The sequence below is a fragment of the Salmo salar genome, chromosome 13, assembly GCF_965601325.2.
Source record: "Salmo salar chromosome 13, fSalSal1, whole genome shotgun sequence".
NCBI classification, from domain to species: Eukaryota; Metazoa; Chordata; class Actinopteri; order Salmoniformes; family Salmonidae; genus Salmo; species Salmo salar.
In genome coordinates this window covers 89,347,105-89,372,815 of record NC_138303.1, presented here as the reverse complement: position 1 = coordinate 89,372,815, position 25,711 = coordinate 89,347,105, and the positions used below count along the sequence as shown (strand labels likewise).

Genomic DNA, 25,711 nt, shown 5'->3' with positions numbered 1-25,711 from the left:
ACGTTTTGGAAAATTCCCAATACTAACGATTGCGTCTGAAGCTGGGCTTGCAGCATGGCTATCCTCACCATAAGGCGATCGTTCTCCTGTAAATTATGAGTACAGCGACTGCAGTTAGAAGGCATAATGTTAATGTTACTATTTAGCTTCGGCTGGTGGAGGTCATGTAGAACCATGTCCAGATAAAGCATCCGGGGTGAAAAAGTTGAATGAAAAAAGTTGAGTGAGATAATTTTTAAAATCTAAAACCGTAAAACCGTAAAGTTGGCAGGTAGTAAAGTAACGTTAGCAACAAACCGCACAGCAGCACGTAAACAAGTCCACAAGATTAAAGAGCCAAGTCTGTTTATTGTCCAATATCCTATTTAAAAGGATCCAGCTTCCTTGCTGATCTGTTTGAACAGTATGCACATTCGGATCAAAATTGTTAATTAGTATCATCACTCCTTTTGAGTTTCTTTGGCCATGGGCGAAATATATTTCGCCCCCCAGTCCTTGTTCCATACAACTTCGTCTAAAGGTGTAGAATGAGTTTCCTGTAAACAAAATATATTATGTTCATTCTCTTTTAACCAGGTAAAGACTGATCGTCTTTTCTTATTATCTTCTGAACCATTACAATTATAACTAGCTATACTTATTTCACCACTTACCACAATGAGATACAAGTTTTGATTATACTTACCATATTATGTTTGATGTAGTTTGTTGATTACGACTACATGGAAGTATGATAAAAACTACCAACCAAGCATATACAAAATGTTTTTATAATGATAAAAAAAGAATACAGCTGTTGTTGGGTTATGAGTGAAGGAGGAAATTTATGTAAAGGGCATACCCCATGTCTGTACCCTACTGGAGGGCGTTGTCACGTTAAGCCACGCCTCGTGGAGTGTATCTATACTCAGGGAGGGCTTTCATGAAGGAACCAATGGGATGCGCGTTCTTGTAAATGCAGGATTTCCAACATGCAGGAACTCCTCAATTTGCGGCTATACCCATTATTTCTACTTTGCACTTTCTTCCATTCCAGTGTTTTACTTGCTATATTGTATTTACTTTGCCACCATGGCCTTTTTTGCCTTTACCTCCCTTATCTCATCTCATTTGCTCACATTGTATATAGACTTATTTTTCTACTGTATTATTGACTGTATGTTTGTTTTACTCCATGTGTAACTCTGTGTTGTTGTGTGTCGAACTGCTTTGCTTTATCTTGGCCAGGTCGCAATTGTAAATGAGAACTTGTTCTCAACTTGCCTACCTGGTTAAATAAAGGTGAAATAAAAAAATAAAATAAAAAATCTGCCTGCGCATGAAACCCTGCAGCCTCCGTGGGCAATAATATCGCGAGGTTTGATTGGATGCTGGATTTGGAACAAAGCTGCCGAATTTCAGAGAGTGATTTAGGCTGCTTGCTGAAAGAAGCATGTTGAGACCAGACATCTAAGAGGTAGAGCAACTTGCAGGTGTGCAGTTATATGCGGGATATTGAGAACGTGGTGAGTACATAGCATCTACCTTACAATGTTTTTTGGGGGCTAGCTAGCTACTTTATCTTGCACCAGTGCCAAATGCATTGCAGGTCAATGGAGAGGAACCAGAGCAAACGTTTGATTGATGCAAGCAAAAATGATAGGTTGCAAACATATTTGATCAGAGGTAACTTAACTATTAACATTAGCTAGCTTAATTTTAGCGAACGAGCTGACTAGGCCTATCTGTATGTTTGTCACTAAACGTGGCGATGCCTTCAATTGTGCAGGCACCACTCACATCTACGTCCCTTGTCACGAATGATTAATAAAATGTATATTACAACCGACTTCAAACGCGGGTTTGTGTGGCAATAGATGTTTACTCATGACCTAAGGCATGTGCACCAGACATAAGTTGATAATTTAAACTTCAGTACCAGTGTTCCAAAAAGTCGGGTATACAATACTTTACTGTGGGCTAGAAAAAGTTGAATGAATACATTGGCCATGCTGTCAATCCAGCATGACTTCTGCCGCGTTCAAAACAACTGGAAACTCTGAAAATGGGAAATCTCATACTTCCGTGAGTTGAAGGCAACTGGGAACTCCAAAAAACAAGCTCCGACTGGGAAAATTCGTTTTGAACGGTCATCTGACTCGGAATTCCAAATCGGGTATTCGGGCCTCTTTCTAGAGCTCCGTCCAGAAGATCACTGACGTCTTGATTCAACCTTGTTTTTCCCGAGTTTAAAGTTGTCTTGAAAGTACCATAAATCCAGAAAATGCCAGACAGAAGTTTAAAGTCAATTTGCCTACAAGGACTGCCGCACTACCTACCTGTTCAAGTGTGCACAGCACAACGGTGAGTCCAAAAATGTGATATGTACTGTATGTTGTAGCTAAGAAAGTAATACAGGTCACAGCCTATATGCCCAGTTTTATAGACTATATAATGATTTTTAAAAACAATGTTTTAAATGCTGAGCACTTTGTCCCTACCAGCCTATTGTACCGGACTCTCAAATGCTTCAATGTATTTCTTTGTAGGCTATAGCGTTGAAAAAATACAGCCTACATAAAACATATTCCATCCTCTTAGGCTCCTGACCAATTTAGTCTTTATGCTGTTTAATATGTAGCCTATTTGAAATGTTTGTCTTACATTGCAGCCTTATTCTAAAATTGATGAGGAGAAACATTGATTAAATTAATCTACACACTACCCCATAATGACAAAGCAAAAACAGGTTAAATTTATTGCAATTGTATTTATAAATAAATAAAAGCATTCTGAACCTTTGCTATGAGACTTGAAATTGCGCTGAGGTGCATCCTGTTTCCATTGATCATCCTTGAGATGTTTCTACTACTTGGAGTCCACCTGTGGTAAATTAAATTGATTGGGCATGATTTGGAAAGGCTGTCTATATAAGGACCCACAGTTGACCGTGCATATCAGAGTAAAAACCAATCCATGCGGTCGAAGGAATTGTCCGTAAAGTTCCGAGACAGGATTGTGTCAAGGCGCAGATCTGGGGAAGGGTATCAAATTGCGGCAGTATTTAAGGTCCCCAAGAACAGTGGTCTTCATTGTTCTTAAATGGAAGAAGTTTGGAACACCCAAGACTGGCTTGGTGGTCAACTCTAGGAAAACCTGCGCAATCGGGGGAGAAAGGCCTTGGTTAGGGAGGTGACCAAGAACCCGATGGTCACTCTGACAGCGCTCATCTGTGGAGATGGGAGAACCTTCCAGAAGTACAACCATCTCTGCAGCACTCAGGCCCTTTATGGTGGAGTTGCCAGACGGAAGCCACGCCTCAGTAAAAGGCACATGACAGCCTGCTTGGAGTTTGCCAAAAGGCACCTACAGGACTCCAAGATTCTCTGGTATGATGAAACCCAAGCTTGAACTCTTTGGCCTGAATGCCAAGCACCACGTCTGGAGGAAAGGCACTGCTCATCACCTGGCCAGTACTATTCCTAAGGTGAAGCATGGTGGTGGCAGCACCATGCTGTGGGGAAGTTTTTCAGCGGCAAGGACGGGGAGACTAGTTGGGTTCGAGGGGAAAGATGAAGGGAGCAAAGTACAGAAAGATCCTTGACAAACCTGCTCCAGAGCGCTCAGGACATCAGACTGGGGTGACGGTTCACCTTTCAACAGGACAACCTTAAGCACACAGCAAAGACAATGCAGGAGTGGCTTCGGGACAAGTCTTTGAATGTCCTTGAGTGGCACAGCCAGAGCCCTGACTTGAACCAGATTGAACATCTCTGGAGAGACCTGGACACAGCTTGAGGAGAATGGGAGAAACTCCCCAAGAACAGATGTGCCAAGCTTGTAGCGTCATCATATTCAAGGCTGTAATCACTGCCAAAGGTGCTTCAACAAAGTACTGAGTAAAGGGTCTGAATACTTATGTAAATGTGACATTTAGTAAATGTGAGTTATTTTTCATAAATTTGCAAACATTTTCTAAACAGCTTTTGCTTTGGTATCGTGTGTAGATTAAGGGGGGTAAATTATTTTAATTGTAAAATAAGGCTGTAATGTAACAGTGGGAAAGGCAAGGGGTCTGAATACTTTCTGAATGTACTATATGTCAACACTCAGATTACTGCGCGCTCACAAATACGCTGCATCCCCACGCGGCTGTATTTTCTCCCTCACACCAATTTTCCAGTGCTCTTTATTTTGCTCTCCCAACTGCTTATTATGATTTTATAACTGCATTTCTAGCCAATGAACAGCCTGTAGCAGTCTACTGAAAGACAATTGGTCAAAAACCTGACCAATCACAGCTTGACTGGTCTCTAACTGGATTTTTGACCATAGAGATAAAAGGGGACAGTGAACGATGGCTGACGAGGTAAGTTCGTTTTTCAGTAGAGAAACTAGCTGCCTAAAATATTGGAATTAGTTATTAAAGCAGGCTATTGAGGCAAGCTAGGTTAATGTCAGCTAGCTAGGAAGCGAACGTCAGCTAGATAAGTTTAACCAAGCTAATGTGTTTCATGTTCTACGCAGTCTCTGGGGTAACTTAGAGCATTGTACCTAAAGTCTAGGAGGAGTTTAGTGGAGGACGAGGACTTGGAAGACCAGCATGAATGGTTGGCAGAAGAGGGGGAGTGGCAGGGTGATAACAGACAGGGAAGACCCTCACTGTGGAAGAGGACAGTGCTTAAGGGGGAGCCAAGAGGTCGGGCTCGAAACCAAATGTCCAATATTGTAAACCGCTAACCACATACTTTGAGATGCAATCTGATTGGGGAAAATATATATATTTTGTTTACTGTCGGTTTCTGTGCAGTTAATGTGCAATACATGAGAATGACCTCAAACCATTTCTCTCTCCATCCCTCTATCCATGCAGGTCCACTGTCACTGTGTGGTGAAGTTGTTCTTTGACAGACAGGAGATGCAGGAGTCCCTTCTGTTCCAAGTAAGTGACTGAGTTTATCTAATTTCTTTGACTCTGTGTGAAGGCATTGTGCATAGGACATTTGTCACGTGGAGAATTATGACCAGCTGCTGTCTATTGTTTGGGAAGATGTTTGTATACAGAGGATGGTTCTATACTGAATTTACACTGCAGCACATGACCAAGTATATGTGGACACCTGCTCATTGAGCATCTCATTCCAAAAATAATGGGAATTAATATGGAGTTGGTTCCCCCCCACAATTGCTGCTACAAAAGCCTCCACTCTTCTGGGAAGGCTTTCCACTAGATGTTGGAACATTGCTACTGGGACTTGCTTCCATTCAGCCACAGCATTAGCGAGGTTGGACACAGATGTTGGTCGATTAGGCATGGCACGCAGTCGTCATTGAAATTCACTGGTTGAAGCCAGTGAATTTCTTCCACAACGATCTCGACAAACCATTTCTGTATGGACCTCGCTTTGTGCATGGTGGCATTGTCATGCTGAAACAGGAAAGGGCCTTCCCCAAACTGTTGCCACAAAGTGGGAAGCAGAGAATTGTCTACAATGTCATTGAATGCTGTAGCATTAAGATTTCCCTTCACTGGAAGTAAGGGGCTTAGCCCAAACCATTATTCCTCCTTCACCAAACTTTAGTGGCACTATACATTGGGGCAGGTAGTGTTCTCCTGGCATCCGCCAAACCCATATTCATCTGTCGGACTGCCAGATGGTGAGGCGTGATTCATCATTCCAGAGAACGCGTTTCCACTGCTCCAGAGTCCAATGGCTCCGAGATTTACACCACTCCAGCCGACGCTTGGCATTGCGCATGGTGATCTTAGGCTTGTGTGCGGCTGCTGGGCCATGGAAACCCATTTCATGAAGTGCCTGACGAACAGTTCTTGTTCTGATGTTGCTTCCAGAGTCAGTTTGGAACTCTGTACTGAGTCTTGCAACCGAGGGCTTGTGTGGCCTGCCACTTCACAGCTGAGCCGTTGTTGCTTCTAGACATTTCCACTTCACAATAACAGCACTAACAGTTGACCGGGGCAGCTCTAGCAGAGCAGACATTTGACGAACTAATTTGTTGGGAAGGTGGCATCCTATGACTGTGCCACCTTAAGTCACTGTGCTCTTCAGTAAGGCTATTCTACTGCCAATGTTTGTCTATGGAGATTGCATGGCTGAAATAGCCAAATCCAGTCATTTGAAGGGGTGTGCAGTGTATATAGTGGATGTGATTTCCATTGCTAAACAATGAGTCGTGTAGGTAAGGGACCTATAGGAGAATGGCTCTCCACGGGTTGGGCATGAAATGGCCTTAGGCTGTTCAATACTGAGCCTTGCTGACTGACAAGTGTGTGTGCCTATGTACACGGCAATTCCACAGTAATGGAGAGATGCTAAAATTCCCTTTTTAAAATGAAAAATTCAAACTTGTTAAAAGTTGTCATTGCATAGTTGTATGCTTTGTTTCACTTTAAAATCAGTTTTTTTTGACAGTCTAAAGTCAAACATCTTAATGTCAGCATCAGTCTGTTACCATGGAATTGGAACAGCTCAGTCCCACATCTTGTTTATCACTTTGGCTAAATTATTATCCATAGTTGCCTCTTGATACAGCCACCGCAGTCTTAAACTGGACTACCTTGAATGTAAGACGTTAAAACATTTGAACTCTGACGTTTCCTGACATCTTATTTTCCTCTCGCACTCCAGTTGTTCTCAGGTGTGTGTGTGTGTGTGTGTGTGTGGAGAGAACATGTGGAGTCAGGCTTCTACTTCATCGCCCTGGACCGCTACACCGAGGCAGAGAATGCCGAGTTTGGACCAGCGAGTCACCAAATCCTTATGCTTTACACAATTAAGCACATATGTATCACTCCGGTGCCCCACTTTTCTTTATCTTTTTACCAATGGCTGGATTGTGCAAGAATTTTTAGATTGTACTTTGACTCCATACTAAATCTATACTGAACAAAAATATAAACATAACATGCAACAAGTTGAAAGATTTTACTGAGTTACAGTTCATATGAGGAAATCAGTCAATTGAAAGAAATTAATTAAGCCCTAATCTATGGCTTCACATACACTACCGTTCAAAAGTTTGGAGTCACTTAGAAATGTCCTTGTTTTTGAAAGAAAAACAACTTATTCTTTTGTCCATTAAAATAACATTGATCAGAAATGCAGTGTAGACATTGTTAATGTTGTATATTACTATTGTAGCTGGATTTTTTTATTTTTTTTATTTTTTTTGTTGTTTAATGGAATATCTACATAGGCATACAGAGGCCCGTTATGAGCAACCATCACTCCTGTGTTCCAATGGCACGTTGTGTTAGCTAATCCAACCCTTTCTGGCCTTCTAGGCTGAGTTCCTCTGTCCAGTATCTGTTCTTTTTGCCCATTTTGTTTTATTGACCAGTCTGAGATATGGCTTTTTCTTTGCAACTCTGCCTAAAAGGCCAGCATCCCGGAGTCACCTCGTCACTGACGTGGAGACTGGTGTTTTGTGGGTACTATTTTAATGAAGCTGCCAGTTGAGGACATCTAAGGCGTCTGTTTCTCAAACTTGACACTAAAATATACTTGTCCTCTTGCTCAGTTGTGCACTGGGGTCTCCTACTCTTTCTATTCTCGTTAGAGCCAGTTTGCGCTGTTCTGTGAAGGGAGTAGTACCCAGCGCTGTACGAGATCTTCAGTTTTTTTGGCAATTTCTCGCGTGGAATAGCCATCATTTCCTGGAACAAGAATAGACTGACGAGATTCAGAAGAATGGGTCTTTGTTTCTGGCCATTTTGAGCCTGTAATCTAACCCACAAATGCTGACGTTCCAGCTACCCAACTAGTTTTTTTTTTAAAAAGCCAGTTTTATTGCTTCTTTAATCAGGACAACAGTTTTCAGCTGTGCTAACATACAGTTGAAGTTTACATACACTTAGGTTGGAGTCATTAAAACTCGTTTTTCAACCACTCCACAAGTTTCTTGTTAACAAACTATAGTTTTGGGAAGTTGGTTAGGACAACTACTTTGTTTGACACAAGTAATTTTCCAACAATTGTTTACAGACCGATTAATTCACTATCACAATTCCAGTGGGTCAGAAGTTTACATACACTAAGTTGACTGTGCCTTTAAACAGCTTGGAAAATTCCAGAAAAAAATGTCATGGCTTTAGAAGCTTCTGAGAGGCTAATTGACATTATTTGAGTTAATTGGAGGTGTATCTGTGGATGTATTTCAAGGCCTACCTTCAAACACAGTGCCTCTTTGCTTGACATCATGGGAGAATCAAAAGAAATCAGCCAAGACCTCAGAAAAAAAATTGTAGACCTCCTAGTCTGGTTCATCCTTGGGAGCAATTTCCAAATGTCTGAAGGTACCACGTTCATCTGTACAAACAATGGTACGCAAGTATAAAAACCATGGGACCACACAGCTGTCATACTGCTCAGGAAGGAGATGCGTTCTGTCTCCTAGAGATGAATGTACTTTGGTACAAAAAGTGCAAATCAATCCCAGAACCGCAGCAAAGGACCTTGTGAAGATGCTGGAGGAAACGGGTGCAAAATTATCTATATCCACAGTAAAACGAGTCCTATATCAACTACCTGAAAGGCCGCTCGGCAAGGAAGAAGCCACTGCTCTAAAACCGCCATAAAAATGCCAGACTACGGTTTGCAACTGCACATGGGGACAAAGATTGTATGTTTTTGGAGAAATGTTCTGATGGAAAAAAAAAAAAAAAATGGAACTGCTTTTCCATAATGACCATCGTTATGTTTGGAGGAAAAAGGGGGAGGCTTGCAAGCTGAAGACCACAATCCCAACCGTGAAGCACGGGGGTAGCAGCAGCATGTTGTGGGGGTGCTTTGCTGCTGGAGGGACTGGTGCACTTCACAAAATAGATGCCATCATGAGGTAGGAAAAGTATGTGGATATATTGAGTCGACATCAGTCAGGAAGTTAAAGCTTGGTCGCAAATGGACAATGATCCCAAGCATAGTTCAAAGTTGTGGCAAAATGGCTTAAGGAAACCTCAGTCAAGGTATTGGTGTGGCCATCACAAAGCCCTGACCTCAATCCCATAGAAAATTTGTGGGCAGAACTGAAAGTGTGTGCGTGCAAGGAGGCCTACAAACCTGACTGTTACACCAGCTCTGTCAGGAGGAATGGGCCAAAATTCACCCAACTTGTTGTGGAAGGCTACCCAAAACGTTTGACCCAAGTTAAACAATTTAAAGGCAATGCTACCAAATACTAATTGAGTGTACCGTGAATTCCGGACTATAAGCCGCAACTTTTTTTCCCAGGCTTTGAACCTCGCGGCTTAAACAATGACGCGGCTAATATATGGATTTTTCCCACTTTCAAATTTCTTTTTTTTTTAAAAAACATTCTGTGACGTGCTCATTTTTTTTTTTTGGGCGGCATGAAGCTTTCATTAGACCAATGAAACAACTTTTTGGTTTACTGTTTAGATTAAATCGAGCGCTCTCAAACTTCCCATCATTCTGATTACGGTAGGCATTTTGTCACCATGGCAAAGACACGGAGAAATGCATATCATGCAGCTTTCAAGTTGAAGGCGATTGATCTGGCTGTTGGAAAAGGAAACGGAGCTGCTGCACGGGAGCTTGGTCTTAATGAGCCGACGATAAGACGTTGGAAACTGCAGCGTGAGGAACAGCCTGCTCCAATATCCAATGATGGGCGTGGCGCGAATTACAAATTCCTCAAACCCAAAACTTCCATTTTTCAAACATATGACTATTTTACACCATTTTAAAGACAAGACTCTCCTTTATCTAACCACACTGTCCGATTTCAAAAAGGCTTTACAACGAAAACAAAACATTAGATTATGTCAGCAGAGTACCCAGCCAGAAATAATGACACCCATTTTTCAAGCTAGCATATAATGTCACAAAAAACAAAACCACAGCTAAATGCAGCACTAACCTTTGATCTTCATCAGATGACAAGCCTAGGACATTATGTTATACAATACATGCATGTTTTGTTCAATCAAGTTCATATATAAAAAAACTGCTTTTTACATTAGCATGTGACGTTCAGAACTAGCATTCCCACCGAACACTTCCGGTGAATTTACTAAATTACTCACGATAAACGTTCACAAAAAACATAATTATTTTAAGAATTATAGATACGGAACTCCTTTGTGCAATCGAGGTGTCCGATTTTTAAAATAGCTTTTCGGTGAAAGCACATTTTGCAATATTCTGAGTAGATAGCCCAGCCATCATGGCTAGCTATTTTGACACCCACCAAGTTTGACCCTCACAAGTCAGATTTACTATTAGAAAAGTTTGAGTACCTTTGGTGTTCTTCGTCAGAATGCACTCCCAGGACTTCTACTTCAATAACAAATGTTGGTTTGGTTCAAAATAATCCATAGTTATATCCAAATAGCGGCGTTTTGTTCGTGCGTTCAAGACACTATCCAAGGGTGACGAAGGGTTATGCGCCCGACGCGTTTCGTGACTAACAATTTCGAAATATTCCATTACCGTACTTCGAAGCATGTCAACCGCTGTTTAAAATCATTTTTTATGCAATTTTTCTCTTAAAAAAATGATAATATTCCGACCGGGAGTGGTTGTTTTCGTTCAAAGAGAGAGAAAGTAAACATGGAGTCGACTCGTGCACGAGCCTCAGTCTCATAGTACTCTGACCGGCCACTATCCAAACGCGCTAATGTTTTTCAGCCAGGACCTGCAAAGCCACGATTCAGCTTTTTGCCGCCTTCTGAGAGCCCATGGGAGCCGTAGGAAGTGTCACGTAACAGCAGAGATCCCCTGTTTTGGATAGAGATCATCAAGAAGGCCAAGAAATGGTCAGACAGGGTCCTTCCTGTACAGAATCTTAGGTTTTGGCCTGCCAAATGAGTTCTGTTATACACAGACACCATTCAAACAGTTTTAAACTTTGGAGTGTTTTCTATCCAAAGCTAATAATTATATGCATATTCTAGTTTCTGGGCAGGAGTAATAATCAGATTAAATCGGGTACGTTTTTTTATCCGGCCGTGAAAATACTGCCCCCTATCCATAACAGGTTAAGGCAGCCCCCGCACCTCTGATAGATGGGTTTGGTTTAAATGCGGAATACCCATTTCTGTTGTACCCCTTTCCCAATTGCACACTCCGTCAACTTGAGACATCTGTGGCATTTTGTGACAACTGCACATTTGAGTGGTCTTTTATTGTCCCCAGCACAAGGTTCAACTGTGATGCGTGAGAAAGAAAAGGAGAGCCTCACTCTAGGTGCTCCGACGAAATAATTGAATAACAAACATTTCGACAGACAAGCTGTCTTCATCAGGGTATAATGACAAACACTGCGGGTCTCTCTTATATAGTTTGGAAGGACACAAGGGTTTATGTAATCAAGGCCAGGTGTGGCTTGATGTCATTGGTTGATTTACAGAATTAAATATTACATTTGAGCAAAATAAGCTTTTTGTGTGTATGGAGCACTTCTGGAATCTTATTTCAGCTCATGAAACATGGGCCCACACTTTACATGTTGCATTTATATTTTTGTTCAGTGTAATTCCATCTCCTGTATTGTTCTGCCCTCTCTACATACTTGTATGCTCATTTGTGTTAAAGTCGCCATCAACAGTTGGTAAAAAGCTGAGGGATGGGGCTGGAGAAATGTCACCACTCTGAAATTCATAGACAGTTATAGATGCAAGGACTGACCATCGCGCCTCCTAAAACCCCATTGAAGGAGACGACCCAAGGTTCCTTGCTGCAGACCTCCAATGGGTTTTGAAGGAGTTGAGCAGAGCTTAATTGGGACCAAGCTGTCTTAATTTTTTAGGTGGAAACTCCCTGTTGTTCAGTTGGTAGAGCATGGTGTTTGCAACGCCAGGGTTGTGGGTTCGATTCCCACGGGGGGCCAGCACAGAAAAAAATGTATGAAATGTATGCATTCACTACTGTAAGTCGCTCTGGGTAAGAGCCTCTGCTAAATGACTAAAATGTAAAATGAATGATATGTTTATTTTGTGCACTTTCCACAGATGGCTCTGGCTTGCTGATAACATCTGAGACTCCCTGTGATTTGACTCTAATATTACAATAAATTGAAATAATTTGAGATTCTGTAATTGATAGGCAATGGTAGTTTCCAATCAGACAATTACTAAAAAACAAATGTTTTCCTCAGTGCGATCTTTGGCGAATGCATGGTGTTTTGTCCGACGTGCTAAACGAACATCTGCGTCCATCCTCATCACTGCTCAGCGGGTCATTGGCTAACACCTGCCCTCCAAGGTCCTGCAAGACTATTGTGCAGGAAAGATCATCGCTTACCCCTTCCACCCACTCTTCTGAAGACTAATCTCTGGCAAACAGTTCAGGTCAGGTCAATCACGACACAAACCTCCCACCACCTGAACAGTTTCTTCCCCCATGCCGTGGCCCTCACCAACCGGCCACCTGGTCCATGATAATGCACTCACTCATGGACTTCGTACCCTTCACTGTCATCCCAGAACTGCAGATTGGTTTTTGCACATTTCTTACATGCATGTACTCTGTGGATCTGGAAATTCAGCTGTCTTATGGTAGCGCCATTCACGTCAAATTCCTGTACATGCAAATGTATTTGCGAATAAAGCTGATTCTGACATGTTAACCTGACTTTAGCTGGTTTGTCAGTTTACATTCTATTATTTGGGTCTGGTTATGTTTTTAATTTCATCTTTATTTAACCGGGGAGGCTAGTTGACAACAAGTTCTCATTTACAACTGCGACCTGGCCAAGATAAAGCAAAGCAGTGCAACAGAGTTACACATGGAATAAACAAACATGCAGTCAATAATACAATAGAAAGTCTATATACAGTGTGTAAGGTAAGGCAACTGGTGCTGTAGCGTATTCTCCCTTTTTTTCATAGAATTCAAAATCTCCATGTGGTGTATGTGTCCTTGGGCTTAATTCCCAAATGATTGGCTCCTGCCTGCAATTATAGTGGACTTGTTTTTATGGTATTTTCTAGAGCTGACTTAGCTAGTTTACTAATCTGTAAAAAGAAAAGAGAACTTTAGCAAGTATGTTCTACTCAACTCAAGGCATAGTGTGTGTGTATTTTAGAATTGATTTATCCAATTATTTTGGTTATCAAGTTGCTTAGTTTCCCAAGTCGGTTGGCGCTTACTGCTACAGCTGGCTAGCTAGCTAAAGTCTCTGCTGTGAATTGGGAACAGAAGGCTTGTAATAGCCAATCACAACACTGGATTTGTTTAGTTGGTCCATCACAAGTAAAAGTGACCATCACAAGTAAAAGTGACCAATCTAAGGTTTCTAGAGATGCACCCACCTGTTAAGGCCCCCCCAATCAGTCTGAAATCCAAACCCAAAGGTGCCATGACTTGGAGAGCAATTTTGAGAAATTGAGGGCGAAAGCATAGTGACGTGACTATTGCTGGCGGACAATTTAATGCGTACATTTATTTTCTTTAACATGTTTGAGTCACCTTAATTTTCTTACAGATAGTGTATATATATGTTTCTTTTTGACCTGTGATAATGTTCTGCTGGCTCAGTCACTTGCGAGCTCAAATTTTAATTTGTGCACTTGCAGAACCCAGCCTCTGCTTTCTACCACATTTCAACTCTCTGTTTACTCGTTTACTGTGTTTTGTCTTGCTTGTGCGTTGAATCTTTCTGAGTCGGATTTGACACCGTATGAAATGGCCGATGCTTTGGAGGTCATAATTGGTACTCCTCAAAAGGAACAGTCCTGGATAGGAATTCTACAGCATTTCAACGTTTCCTGAACGACTACTTCTTTGTTGTAGTGGGGACAGTAACGTTAGTACTCTCTAGAAAAATTACATCCAGTACCAGTCAAGTTTGGACACTTATTCATTCCAGTATTTTTATTTTGACTGTTTTCTACAAACTTGCAAGCTCAAGTTCTTTAATTTTCTGACCTTTGTCTTAAAGTAATGATAGGCTGTTTCTCTTTGCTTATTTGAGCTGTTGCCATAACATGAACCTGGCCCTATTTGGTGGTAAAAGACCATTTTCTGTATACCACCCCTACCTTGTCACAACGCAACTGATTGGCTCAAATGCATTAAGAAGGAAAGAACTTCCACAAATTAACTTTTAACAAGGCACAACTGTTAATTGAAATGCATTCCAGTTGACTACCTCATGATGCTGGTTGAGAGAATGGAAAGTCTGCAAAGCTGTCAAGGCTAAGGGTTCCTACTTTGAAGAATCTAAAATATATTTTGATCTAACACTTTGTTGGTTACTATGTGTTTTCATAGTTTTGTCTTCTATTACATGCTGACCAAACCGCTCGCGCTCCATCGCGTGCATTTTGATTTGTTTACCCCCACACCAGACACGATCAGGACACGCAGGTTGAAATATCAAAACAAACTGAACCAATTTATATTTAATTTGGTGACCGGTTAAAAAGCAATAAACATTTATGGCAATTTAGCTAGCTTGCTGTTGCTAATATATTTGTCCTGGGATATAAACATTGGGTTATTTTACCTGAAATGCACAAGGTCCTTAACTCCGACAATTTAATCCACAGATAAAAGGATTTCGTTTCTCGTCAGCTCTCATCCTTCCGGCTTCTTAGTTTGGAGTCAATATGGCGGTTGGCAACCAACTTTACATTATTACTATGACCTACCGGAGTGCGGACCTTCATCTTTCAATCACCCACATGGGTATATGCTTCTAAAAACCAATGAGGTGGGAGAGGCCGGACTTGCAGTGCGTTGAGCGTCACAAATGGAACAGACTTTTGTAGTTTAAGCGCCTGGCCACACGGACGCTGGCTAACGCCCGCGAGCAGTGTGGGTGCAATGATTATGAATAACATGTATATGTACATTTATTTTTGCAGCGCACGCGACGTGTCCGGTCAGCATGTTATTCTACAATGTAGTAAAAATAAAGAAACCCTTGCATGAGTAGGCATGTCAACTTTTGACTGGTACTGTATGCAAAAGCATTTTTATATACTGAACAAAAATATAAATGCAACAATTTCAGAGTTTATGGTCTTGCAGTTCATATAAGAAAATCAGTCAATTGAAATTCATTAGTCCCTAATCTATGGATTTCACATGACTGAGAATACAGATATGCATCTGTTGGTCAGTTAAATCTTTTTAATTTTTTTAAGTTGACCTTACAATGGGCCTCAGGAGCTCGTCACGGTATCTCTGTGCATTAAAATTGTCATCGATTTAAAAATGCAATCATGTTCGTTGTCCGTCGCTTATGCCTGTCCATACTATAACCCCACCGCCACCATGGGGCACTCTGTTCACAACGTTGACATCAGCAAACCGCTCACCCACATGACGCCATACACATGGTCTGTGGCTGTAAGGCCGGTTGGAGATACTGACAAATTCTCTGAAATGACAGATGCGGCTTATGGTAGAGAAATTAACATTCAATTCTCTGGCAACAGCTCTGGTGGACATTCCTGCAGTCAGCATGGAAATTGCACGCTCGCTCAACTTGCGACATGTGGCATTGTGTTGTGACAACTGCGCATTTTAGTGGCCTCTTATTTTCCCTTGCACAAGGTGCACCTGTGTAGTGATCATGCTGTGGATTATCTTGGCAAAGGAGACATTTGAGAAACTTTTTGTTTGTATGGAAAGTGTATGGTATCTTTGTTTTCAGCTCATGAAACATGGGCCCGAACACTTTCCATGTTGCGTTTTCATATTTTTGTTCAGTTCACATAATGTGTGCATGAATGTGTCTAATATACTTGTCAAACAAATGTACACCTTTTAATATACTGAACAAAAATATAAATGCTACAATTTCAACTATTTTACGGAGTTAAGGTTCATATAAGGAAATCCGTCAATTTTAAGTAAATTCGTTAGGCCCTACGCTATGGATTTCACATGACTGGGTAGGGCCGCAACCATGTGGGCCTCGGACGGCGTAGGCCCACCCATGGGGAGCCAGGCCTTGCCAATCAGAATGGTTTTTCCCCACAAAAGGGCTTTATTACAGACAGAAATGCTCAGTTTCATCAGCTGTCTGGGTGGTTGGTCTCAGACAATGCCGGATGTGGAGGTCCTGGGCTGGCTTGATTCCACGTGGTTGAGGCTTGCTTTTTAACATTTTTGTTCAGTATAAATAAATTTCTTTAGCGTCCCAAATATTTTATTTTTATTTTTTTACAATGGAGTACTGGTAGCAAAATTGGCAAGGGAACGCCTCACTCGGTACAAAATGTGGATTGAATATTTTTATGACACTGACATACACTTTTCTTCCGAATCAAGAATGAATAAGGTATCGCCAAGAACCGTTTCGCAGAAATTTCCTGATAGCTTGCGTAAAGCTTATGTATCAACTGCTGTCGCCCAGCTGGAACAGCTAGAGTTGGTCAGTTTAGCAGGTTGGTTGTATGTTTTCATCTTCAATAGTAAAAATAATCTACTTTCAGTGAAGCCGCTCAACATTTAAGTCATCTAACAGACTCCCATCCAGAGCGACCCACAGAAGCAACCAGGGTCCACGCCTTGCTCAAGGGGACGTCGACAGATATTCCACAAGGTCAAAAACAGGGACCCGAACCAGCAATCCATCAGCCACTGACCAGGCTACCAAAAAACCAAAAAAACATTTTTTTTCATTTTTTTTTTCCATCATCAGCACCTTGTGCTGGGGACAAAAGGCCACTCTAAAATGTGCAGTTTTGTCACACAATGCCACAGGTCTCAAGTGTTAAGGGAGTGTGCAATTGGCATGCTGTTTGTTTGGAGGAATGTCCACCAGAGCTGTTGCTGAGAATTGAATGTTAATTTCTCTACCATAAGCTGCCTCCAATGTCGTTTTACAGAATTTGGCAGTACATCCATTGGCAGACCACGTGTGACTTCATGTGGGTGAGCGGTTTGCTGATGTCAAAGTTGGGAACATAGTGCCCCAGATATCTGTCCAACGGATGCATATCTTTATTCCCAGTCGTGAAATCTATAGGGCCTAATTTATTTCAACAAACTTTTTTTTTGTTTAACTCAGTATAATCTTGGAAATTGTTGCATGTCAGGTTTTTTATTTTTGTTCAGTATATTACTGGTGATAATTAATACACAAGATATGTACCGTATTGGTTATATGACTGATAATAAAAGGGATAGTGGTCCCCCTCATACAGTAGCTAATAATTACTGTTGACGTCCTATTTTTGAAGTGGTGTGTCACCATTATCCTATCAGGGCCCTTCGCCCCAGACCCTGCATCCCTAAGTGAACTACTGCAGAGGGTACCATGTAGCCTGACCTGAGCTCTGTTGGCTGTAATCAGATGCTGTCACCATGGCCTGGCTGTTAATGAGATTGCTGCCCAGAGGGTTGGTGTGGTGGAGACCAACAGGTTTTTGTGGATATAGGATGTTGTGGGTATGACCCCTTAGCCCTCCCCTTATCTGGAGCCTTATCAGTGCTTCACCCGTTTCTATCCCAGTTTGCAGTACAGACAGGGTGTTAATTTGTCTCTATGGTGTTAACTTGTCTGTCTCTATTCTCAGGTGTTGCTGTTAGCAGTAAGAGGTTAGGTGATGGTGCAGAGGCTTCAATCCGTTCTGACCCTCTACCTGTCAGGAGTGTTGGCTTTCCTAGGCCTGTGGTGGTACACCTCTCGGAAGAAGGAACACCTCACTGACAAGGGTGAGACGACCGCAGACCAGGAGCACCTGTCCTCCCCTAGAGACATGGGTAACTGTGTTGTGGAGAATGGCCACTCGACTGGGACGCATATGGACGGGCACGCAGTGAGGGAGCGGTCATTAGTGGAACAGGAGCTTGTTGATAGTACAAACACCCCAGCAGCAGCAGAGCTGGGTATAGTCCCACTCTGCCAATCACAACCTGAGGTAAGGGTTGTGGCTGCAGACGGTCTCATTAGAGGCCTGGATACTGCTGCCGTGAAGCCTGTTTACGAGAGCACTGAGTCTTCAGCTCAAGTGTTCCTAGAGACTGCAGCTGAGGATGGACCTGAGCAGGATCTGGAATTACAATGGGAACACCAGCCATGCTTAGAATCAACTTGTTCCTTATCAATCTGTGACCTAGGCTCTGTTAAATCTAAGTCCGTCGGTGAAAGTGCAGGTTTAAATCAACCACCACAGTCTGAGACACTGGAGGACATTACAAACAGCACTTTGAACCAGGAGCCTGCAGAGGCGGTGGTTGGACCGGAGCCTGCAGAGGCGGTGGTTGGACCGGAGCCTGCAGAGGCGGTGGTTGGACCGGAGCCTGCAGAGGCGGTGGTTGGACCGGAGCCGGCAGAGGCGGTGGTTGGACCGGAGCCGGCAGAGGCGGTGGTTGGACCGGAGCCGGCAGAGGCGGTGGTTGGACCGGAGCCTGCAGAGGCGGTGGTTGGACCGGAGCCGGCAGAGGCGGTGGTTGGACCGGAGCCGGCAGAGGCGGTGGTTGGACCGGAGCCGGCAGAGGCGGTGGTTGGACCGGAGCCGGCAGAGGGAGACATGCTGTCTGCTGTGGAAGAACCAACCTGTCTGGCTTTCCCCAGCCACCTTATAACCAGTCAGGTGTCTGCCTCAAAGCAGCCATTGGGAATTCTGAGGTCACCTCAGAAGAAAGACCAGTCTGAGGAATGTGAACTCAGCAGGAGCAACATTGCAGAAATTAACCAGCTGGTGTCATGGCTCATCACTGATGTGGTCTCTGCAGCAGTGAGTCAATTCCTGGGAGAAGACACAGCTAGGACGTAGTGTTAGTCCTCTCTGTAGCGGGGACCCCTGCAAAGCCGCAGACCACATCTCAATGCATAATAGTGAACCTGAGCATGAGATGCCACCTCTATTCCAAGAGGATCTGTGTTCAACAACCGGCAGAGAGAACATCAGTTCATCTCCTATAGTTCAGGAGGACGTGAAACACGACCACAGCAGTATAGCTCAGATTGAGAAGATCGAGCTAGCAGAAGAAGATTCTGCAGTAGGGGATTCTGGATCCAGCTCTGGTCAGACTGAAAAGGTCTCCAGTGGCAATGACTTGAGCACCAGTATGAGCTCGCAACCACCCAGAGGACCCGCTGAAGGACAGGAGGCCACCAGCATGTTCCTTACTAACGGTTGGTGGACGGCGAATGTTCCAGGTGAGCTGCCTGATTAGCAGACTTTCAACTTCTCACAACATATCAGCATCCTTTCTGTCCAAGCTGACCTGTTGCTTTATCTCTTAGTGTTGCAGTGTAGCCTTATCGGTCACACCCATGGCCTGTGTTCTGTTTACAGCTGCCATATGAGTTCAGGGCATATTTCTCTGCACTGAAGAAATATATTTATTTTTCTTTGATGCACAGTATTCAAGTAGGAATACTCTTGCCATGACAGAATGTGTTCTTCTCTTTTACTGTTGTATGTGGGTCTTTTATACAGTCTGTGGTTGTATTGTGTACACAACACAAGTGACTGTCTTTAGTGACTGATCCTTGCTGCCTCCAGGCTCTGGTGTGAACAGCATGGACTGTGTAGACGGTTACTGTGAACATGAAGCCAGGGACAACAAGCATAGCAGTCCCAGTCCACCAAGTCAGCTACTGAACACCGATCAGGCAATTGAAAAATACAACCAAAGTCACAACAGCAGCCAATCACCGACTGTTTGGGAGATAGAGGTGCCAAATGTGAGTTTACCTCCCTGTCTAACCCTCCTCATTCCTCCACCACTTTACTGATAATGTATTCTCTCTGGCTACTGATTTCCAGTTTAGGTTCTCTAATGCAGGTGACATGAGGGCTTGTAGATATACCTTTGAGTTGTTACAGTAGTGTGCTGCAGTCAGTCGTCTCAATTTAAGTGAGCCTGAGACCTGCCGCTCCGGTGACAGTGACCTGGGTATAGCTGTCTGATTCATAGGGCTATGGCATGGTGGGTTGGGCTGTAGTAAAGGGGCCGGTGGGTTGGGCTGTAGTAAAGGGGGCGGTGGGTTGGGCTGTAGTAAAGGGGGCAGTGTGTAAAGGGAGTCCTGCTGCCCTGCCTGTTGTCTTAATCTCCTCAGGTTCTCAATCAAGAGGACACGCCACAGAGCCAGGCAGCATGTACGCACACATCCCTCTTCCCAATTACTCTTAGAAGTGCTTGGTGTTATCAGGGCAAGAGTGACCTGGACAGCATATGTGCACGCTCAGAGAGACGCACACCTTCTAGTATAATATAGTAACTTATGCATGATACTATGTATTATCCGGTTTCACTGTCCAACAGCATTTTGTTGGTAGAGTGATTGGGAAGAAGGGGCGACATATGAACTACCTGAAGGAGAAGTCTGGAGCTAAGGTCTTCATCACCGCCCTACCTTACACCCAGGAGTTCCAGATCTGCCACATAGAGGGTGAGTGACCCAGGAGCTGCCTCTCCACAACAGGACATAACTTGTAGTTGGGATTTGGGAACCTAGGCAGTGGGAGCTGTAGTGTCCCTAGAGTCTTGCTCAGGTTGTCCCTCTGTTTCCTTCAGGGTCAGAGGAACAGGTGGATTGTGCTCTGGAGCTGATCAGGAAAAAGATCAAAGATCTAGATGTGACCAACTGTTATGTCCAACCTCCAGTGGCCAGCCTGCCCTCTCTCTCCATCACATCCTGGGTAAGTCGTTTCTTCTGCTTGGCTGAAGTAGTTAGGATTGTAGGTGGTGCTTTGACTAAAAGCCTCTATTTCTTTCCCTCAGCTGCTGCTTCCCCATAGGGTGACCGTTGAGGTAACGGTGATCCAGATAGCGTCTGGGAACTGTGTGTTCCTCCAGCAGCACAAACACCCCACCTTCCATGCTCTCTGCGGTCTGGACCAAAATATGAGCCTGTGCTACTCTTACCCAGGGTGCCCTCCCCTGCCAGCCCCAGTGGAAGGTATGCATGCACAGCCAGGCCCTTGGGACTCCTAACCTTCAAGGATGTCTGATTTTAAAGTATTTTTACATGGTGTTGTGGAAGTTTTTTCAAATGTCCTACTTAATTTGTTTTAAAAAATCTTTGCGTATCTCTCACACACATAGTTGGAGTGATCTGTGCTGCCCAGATGCCTGAGGGAGCCTGGTGGAGAGCGCAGGTGATGGGTCACCATGAAGACACCATGGTGGAACTCCGCTATGTGGACTATGGAGGCTATGACATAGTGAAAATGGACACTCTCCGCCAGATCAGGTGACAAACTCACTGTGGGGATTCAGAATATAACTGGAATGTGGTTGACATTGGAATTCACCAGCTGGTATTGGTCAAATAGCCCTTCACAGCCTGGAGAAGTGTTTTGGGTCATTGTCCTGTTAAAAACAAATGATAGTCCCACTAAGCACAAACTAGATGGGATTGTGTATCACTGCAGAATGCTGTGGTAGCCATACTGGTTAAGTGTGCCTTGAATTCTAAATAAATCACTGACAGTGTCACCAGCAAACCATCACACCACCTCCATGCTTCACGGTTGGAATCACACATGCGGAGTTCATCCGTTCACCTACTCTGCGTCTCACAAAGACACGGCGGTTGGAACCAAAAATCTCTAATTTGGACTCATCAGACCAAAGGACAGATTTCCACTGGTCTAATGTGCATTGCTCGTGTTTCTTGGCCCAAGCAAGTCTCTTCTTCTTATTGGTGTCCTTTAGTAGTGGTTTCTTTGCAGCATTCGACCATGAAGGCCTGATTGACGCAGTCTCTGAACAGTTGAAGTTGAGATTTGTCTGTTACTTGAACTCTGAAGCACTTATTTGGGCTGCAATCTGAGGTGCAGTTAACTCTAATGAACTTATCATCTGCAGCAGAGGTAACTGGGTCTTTTCTGTGGCGGTCCTAATGAGAGACAGTTTCATCATAGCGCTTGATGTTTTTTTTTGCAACTGCACTTAAACTTCCAAAGTTCTTGAAATGTTCTGGATTGACTGACCTTCATGTCTTAAAGTAATGATGGACTGTTGTTTCTCTTTGCTTATTTGAGCTGTTCTTTCCATGATATGGACATGGTCTTTTACCAAATAGGGCTATCTTCTGTATACCACCCCTACCTTGTCATAAAACAACTGATAGATATTATTTATTTATTTTGGATTACTACAAGGTTCCATGTGTGTTATTTCATAGTTTTGACGTCTTCACTCTTATTCTACAATGTAGAAAATAGTGGCCTAACTTTTGGGCTAACTTTTGGCTGGTACTGTATGTACACTTGAAGTCGGAAGTTTACATACACTGAGGTTGGAGTCATTAACTTGTTTTTCAACCACGCCAAAACGATAGTTTGTTAATAATACATTTGGGGCAAGTCGGTTAAGACATCTACTTTGTGCATGACACATGTAATTGTTCCAACAATTGTTTACAGACAGTGAATTACAAGTGAAATAATCTATCATAATTCCAGTGGGTCAGAAGTTTACATACACTAAATTGACTGTGCCTTTATACAGCTTGGAAAATTCCAGAAAATGTCATGGCTTTAGAAGCTTCTGATAGGCTAATTGACATCATTTGAGTCAATTGGAGATGTACCTATGGATGTATTTCAAGGCCTACCTTCAAACGCAGTGCCTCTTTGCTTGACATTATGGGAAAATCAAAAGAAATCAGCCAAGACCTCAGAAAATAAATTGTAGACCTCCTAGTCTGGTTCATCCTTGGGAGCAATTTCCAAACGCCTGAAGGTACCACGTTCATCTGTACAAACAATGGTACGCAAGTATAAACACCATGGGACCACGCAGCCTTCATACCGCTCAGGAAGGAGACGCGTTCTGTCTCCTAGAGATGAACGTACTTTGATGCGAAAAGTGCAAATCAATCCCAGAACAACAGCAAAGGACCTTGTGAAGATGCTGGAGGAAACCGGTACAAAAGTATCTATATCCACAATAAAACGAGTCCTATATCGACATAACTTGAAAGGCCGCTCAGCAAGGAAGAAGCCACTGTTCCAAAACCGCCATAAAAAAAAAAAGCCAGACTACGGTTTGCAACTGCACATGGGGACAAAGATTGTACTTTTGGATAAATGTCCTCTGGTCTGATGAAACAAAAATAGATCTATTTGGCCATAATGACCATCGTTATGTTTGGAGGAAAAAGGGGGAGGCTTGCAAGCCGAAGAACACCATCCCAACCGTGAAGCACGTGGGTGGCAGCATCATGTTGTGGGGATGCTTTGCTGCAGGACCACTTCACAAAATAGATGGCATCATGAGGGAGGAAATTGTGGATATATTGAAGCAGCATCTCAAGACATCAGTCAGGAAGTTAAAGCTTGGTCGCAAATGGGTCTTCCAAATTGACAATGCCATTTGCCACAACTTCTGAAGTTGTGGCAAAATGGCTTAAGGACAACAAAGTCAAGGTATTGGAGTGGCCATCACAAAGCACTGACCTCAATTCCATAGAAAATTTGTGGGCAGAACTGAAAGTGTGTGCGTGCAAGGAGGCCTACAAACCTGACTCGGCTACACCAGCTCTGTCAGGAGGAATGGGCCAAAATTCACCCAACTTATTGTGGGAGGCTTGTGGAATTCTACCCAAAACGTTTGACCCAAGTTAAACAATTTAAAGGTAATGCTACCAAATACTAATTGAGTGTATGTAAACTTCTGACCCACTGGGAATGTGATGAAATAAATAAAAGCTGAAATCATTCTCTACTATTATTCTGATGTTTCACATTCTTAAAATAATGGTGATCCTAACTGACCTAAGACAGGCAATGTTTACTAGGATTAAATATCAGGAAATGTGAAACTGAGTTTAAATGTATTTGGCAAAGGTGTATGTAAACTACTGACCTCAACTGTGTATATGTTACACACAGAAATTTCCACTAAGGAGGAATTAGATGTAATTTTGCTTCCCTTCCTCTCATCGAATGCCTGGTTGTGTAGTTGGCTTAAAAACAGTGCAAATGAATTTAGCGAGTACCAAGGATGTGGATAAATAAATTGACACTGAAACAGAAGATGGTGTTAAGCCAGATGGACAGAGATGTGCAAGGAGTCACCCCACCAAGTGAAAGTTATCATTCCTCCTTGCATAATTATTGCAATCGCTTCCATGTGGCGTCAATGAATCAGCAGTGGATTCTCGCAAAGAAATTATACATTAACTACACGTGACCAGTCAGATTAAATAGAAACCAATGTGGCTGGTAAATCTCACATTTTTGTCCCGCAAAATGAAAATCGGCTCAGACATTTGCCTGGCACATTTTATTCCTAGTGGCAACACTGCGAGTAATGGTGGGATTGATGTTTACGATGCTCCGCCCACAGGTCTGACTTCGTTGCGTTGCCGTTCCAAGGGTCTGAGGTGATCCTGGAAAATATTGCACCCATTCCAGGTATGTTTCAGCTGTATTTCTTTCTCTACTTTAGGACAACATAATATCAAAAATGATAAATTCTGCATTTTAAACATGAGTTAAAGTTCATGCTCATATCTGTGTTCTCTTCCTTTTCTACTAGGAGAAGATTTTAAAGCTGCAGCCAAATCTTCCCTGGAGGAGATGACACGAGGATTGGGACTACTTGCACAGGTAGAGAAAAGAGAATGCATGGATCTGTCTCCTTCTGCTGGTGTACAGTCAGCAGAATGACACGAGGTAGTCCCTGTTCTTACCCTGTATATCTGCATACTCCTCAGGTCACGAACTATCACACCAGTGGCATTCCTTTGGTACAGATATGGAGAACAGAAGGAGAAGAGGTAAGCAATATTTTTTATTTTGGAACATGTTTAAAGTACTGATGCTTTTCTCTTAAAATGTTTTTTTTTAAGTATTCTAATGGGTTCATGTTGCTAATGTTTTTCTCTTGCTATTCCAGTTGGTGTCTGTGAACCGTGCTATGGTGGATAATGGACTGTGCAGCTGGGTAGACAGCCCCTGACCGTGAAGCGCAATCCTGGCTGTTCAGATAGTTTTAATATGTCCTTCCTGCTTTGTGAGGGAAGCACAGATCCATAAGTGATTGGATAGGTGTAAGTTTACCACCCTATTACTTTCACCAATCCAGATCTGTGATTACCTCACGGTAGCTAGGAAGGAACAATGGATTTCTGAAGTATTCAAACAGGGCCCTTGCCTTGTCTTTCACTTTTTTACCCCCTCAGTCCCACCTCTGGACTGCTGCCTTGATGACACGACAATGTCGTCCTGCGGCTCAACGTCTTCCTGCTCAACTCAACCATTATACCTGTTTCTTTACAACCATGTACACGCAATCCAAGTTATTATTTTGAAGTTTTATTTACTCCCACCCGGTCCTATAAATGTTTGTATTGGACACATAATGTAATCATAACAATCTCACCCCCCCCCCCCACACACTGAATACGATTTTGTTTTTAATGTATACATTCCTATTAAGAAACTAAATAAAGATCAACTGTCCTTACGGAGGTCTCCTCTTTGGTCATAACCACAGACTTGTGTTGTAAGATGTACAGTATAGCTGCCGTCTGAAAATGTATTGGCTTCAATCAGGACGTATTAAATTAAGGAATATAAAGGTCCAATCTCTAAATATATGGCTCTGCAGAAAACATTTTTGCTTGGTCAGCCAGTGTCTGATCCGCTCACTGAGTGTTTTTCTTCTTTTGAAGGGAGAGCTTGAATATTTTCTTTTCTCTGATTGTTGTAAGTAGTTTTTGATGTAGAAGATATTTTACAAAAAAGGGGAATGGTAGAATGATTAACAAGATTACGTAGTGAATCCAGTAGATGGCACCGAATGCTTAGTTTTTGCTATTCTTGTTA

The 25,711-nt window shown here is 42.8% G+C and overlaps 1 protein-coding gene across 2 annotated transcripts; it reads left to right on the top strand.

The window, feature by feature from the left end:
* Positions 1–1,353: 1,353 nt before the first annotated feature.
* On the top strand, positions 1,354–25,349 carry LOC106567763 (A-kinase anchor protein 1, mitochondrial). 2 transcript variants are annotated; one of them, XR_001320152.3, is made up of 12 exons: positions 1,354–1,505; positions 17,492–19,080; positions 19,430–19,611; positions 20,193–20,319; positions 20,445–20,569; positions 20,652–20,829; positions 20,976–21,123; positions 24,228–24,295; positions 24,420–24,490; positions 24,598–24,660; positions 24,780–24,933; positions 25,066–25,349. XR_001320152.3 is itself a non-coding variant. In XM_014137468.3 (11 exons), the coding sequence occupies exons 2-11, from the start codon at positions 18,747–18,749 to the stop codon at positions 24,840–24,842; spliced, it is 1,359 nt and encodes a 452-aa protein (XP_013992943.3). In that variant the 5' UTR covers positions 1,354–1,505; positions 17,492–18,746; the 3' UTR covers positions 24,843–25,349. The 2 variants fall into 2 exon arrangements, 1 of the variants encoding a protein (XP_013992943.3); XM_014137468.3 differs by having other exon boundaries at positions 24,780–25,349.
* The last annotated feature ends 362 nt before the right edge of the window (positions 25,350–25,711 follow it).

Bases quoted from the DNA above. Each gene is read 5' to 3' on its own strand.
- LOC106567763 (XM_014137468.3), top strand. From the start codon at position 18,747: ATGCATAATAGTGAACCTGAGCATGAGATGCCACCTCTATTCCAAGAG. The intron at 20,830-20,975 runs GTATGCATGCAC...TCACACACATAG, and splicing joins CCTGCCAGCCCCAGTGGAAG to TTGGAGTGATCTGTGCTGCC. The intron at 24,491-24,597 runs GTAGAGAAAAGA...CATACTCCTCAG, and splicing joins GATTGGGACTACTTGCACAG to GTCACGAACTATCACACCAG.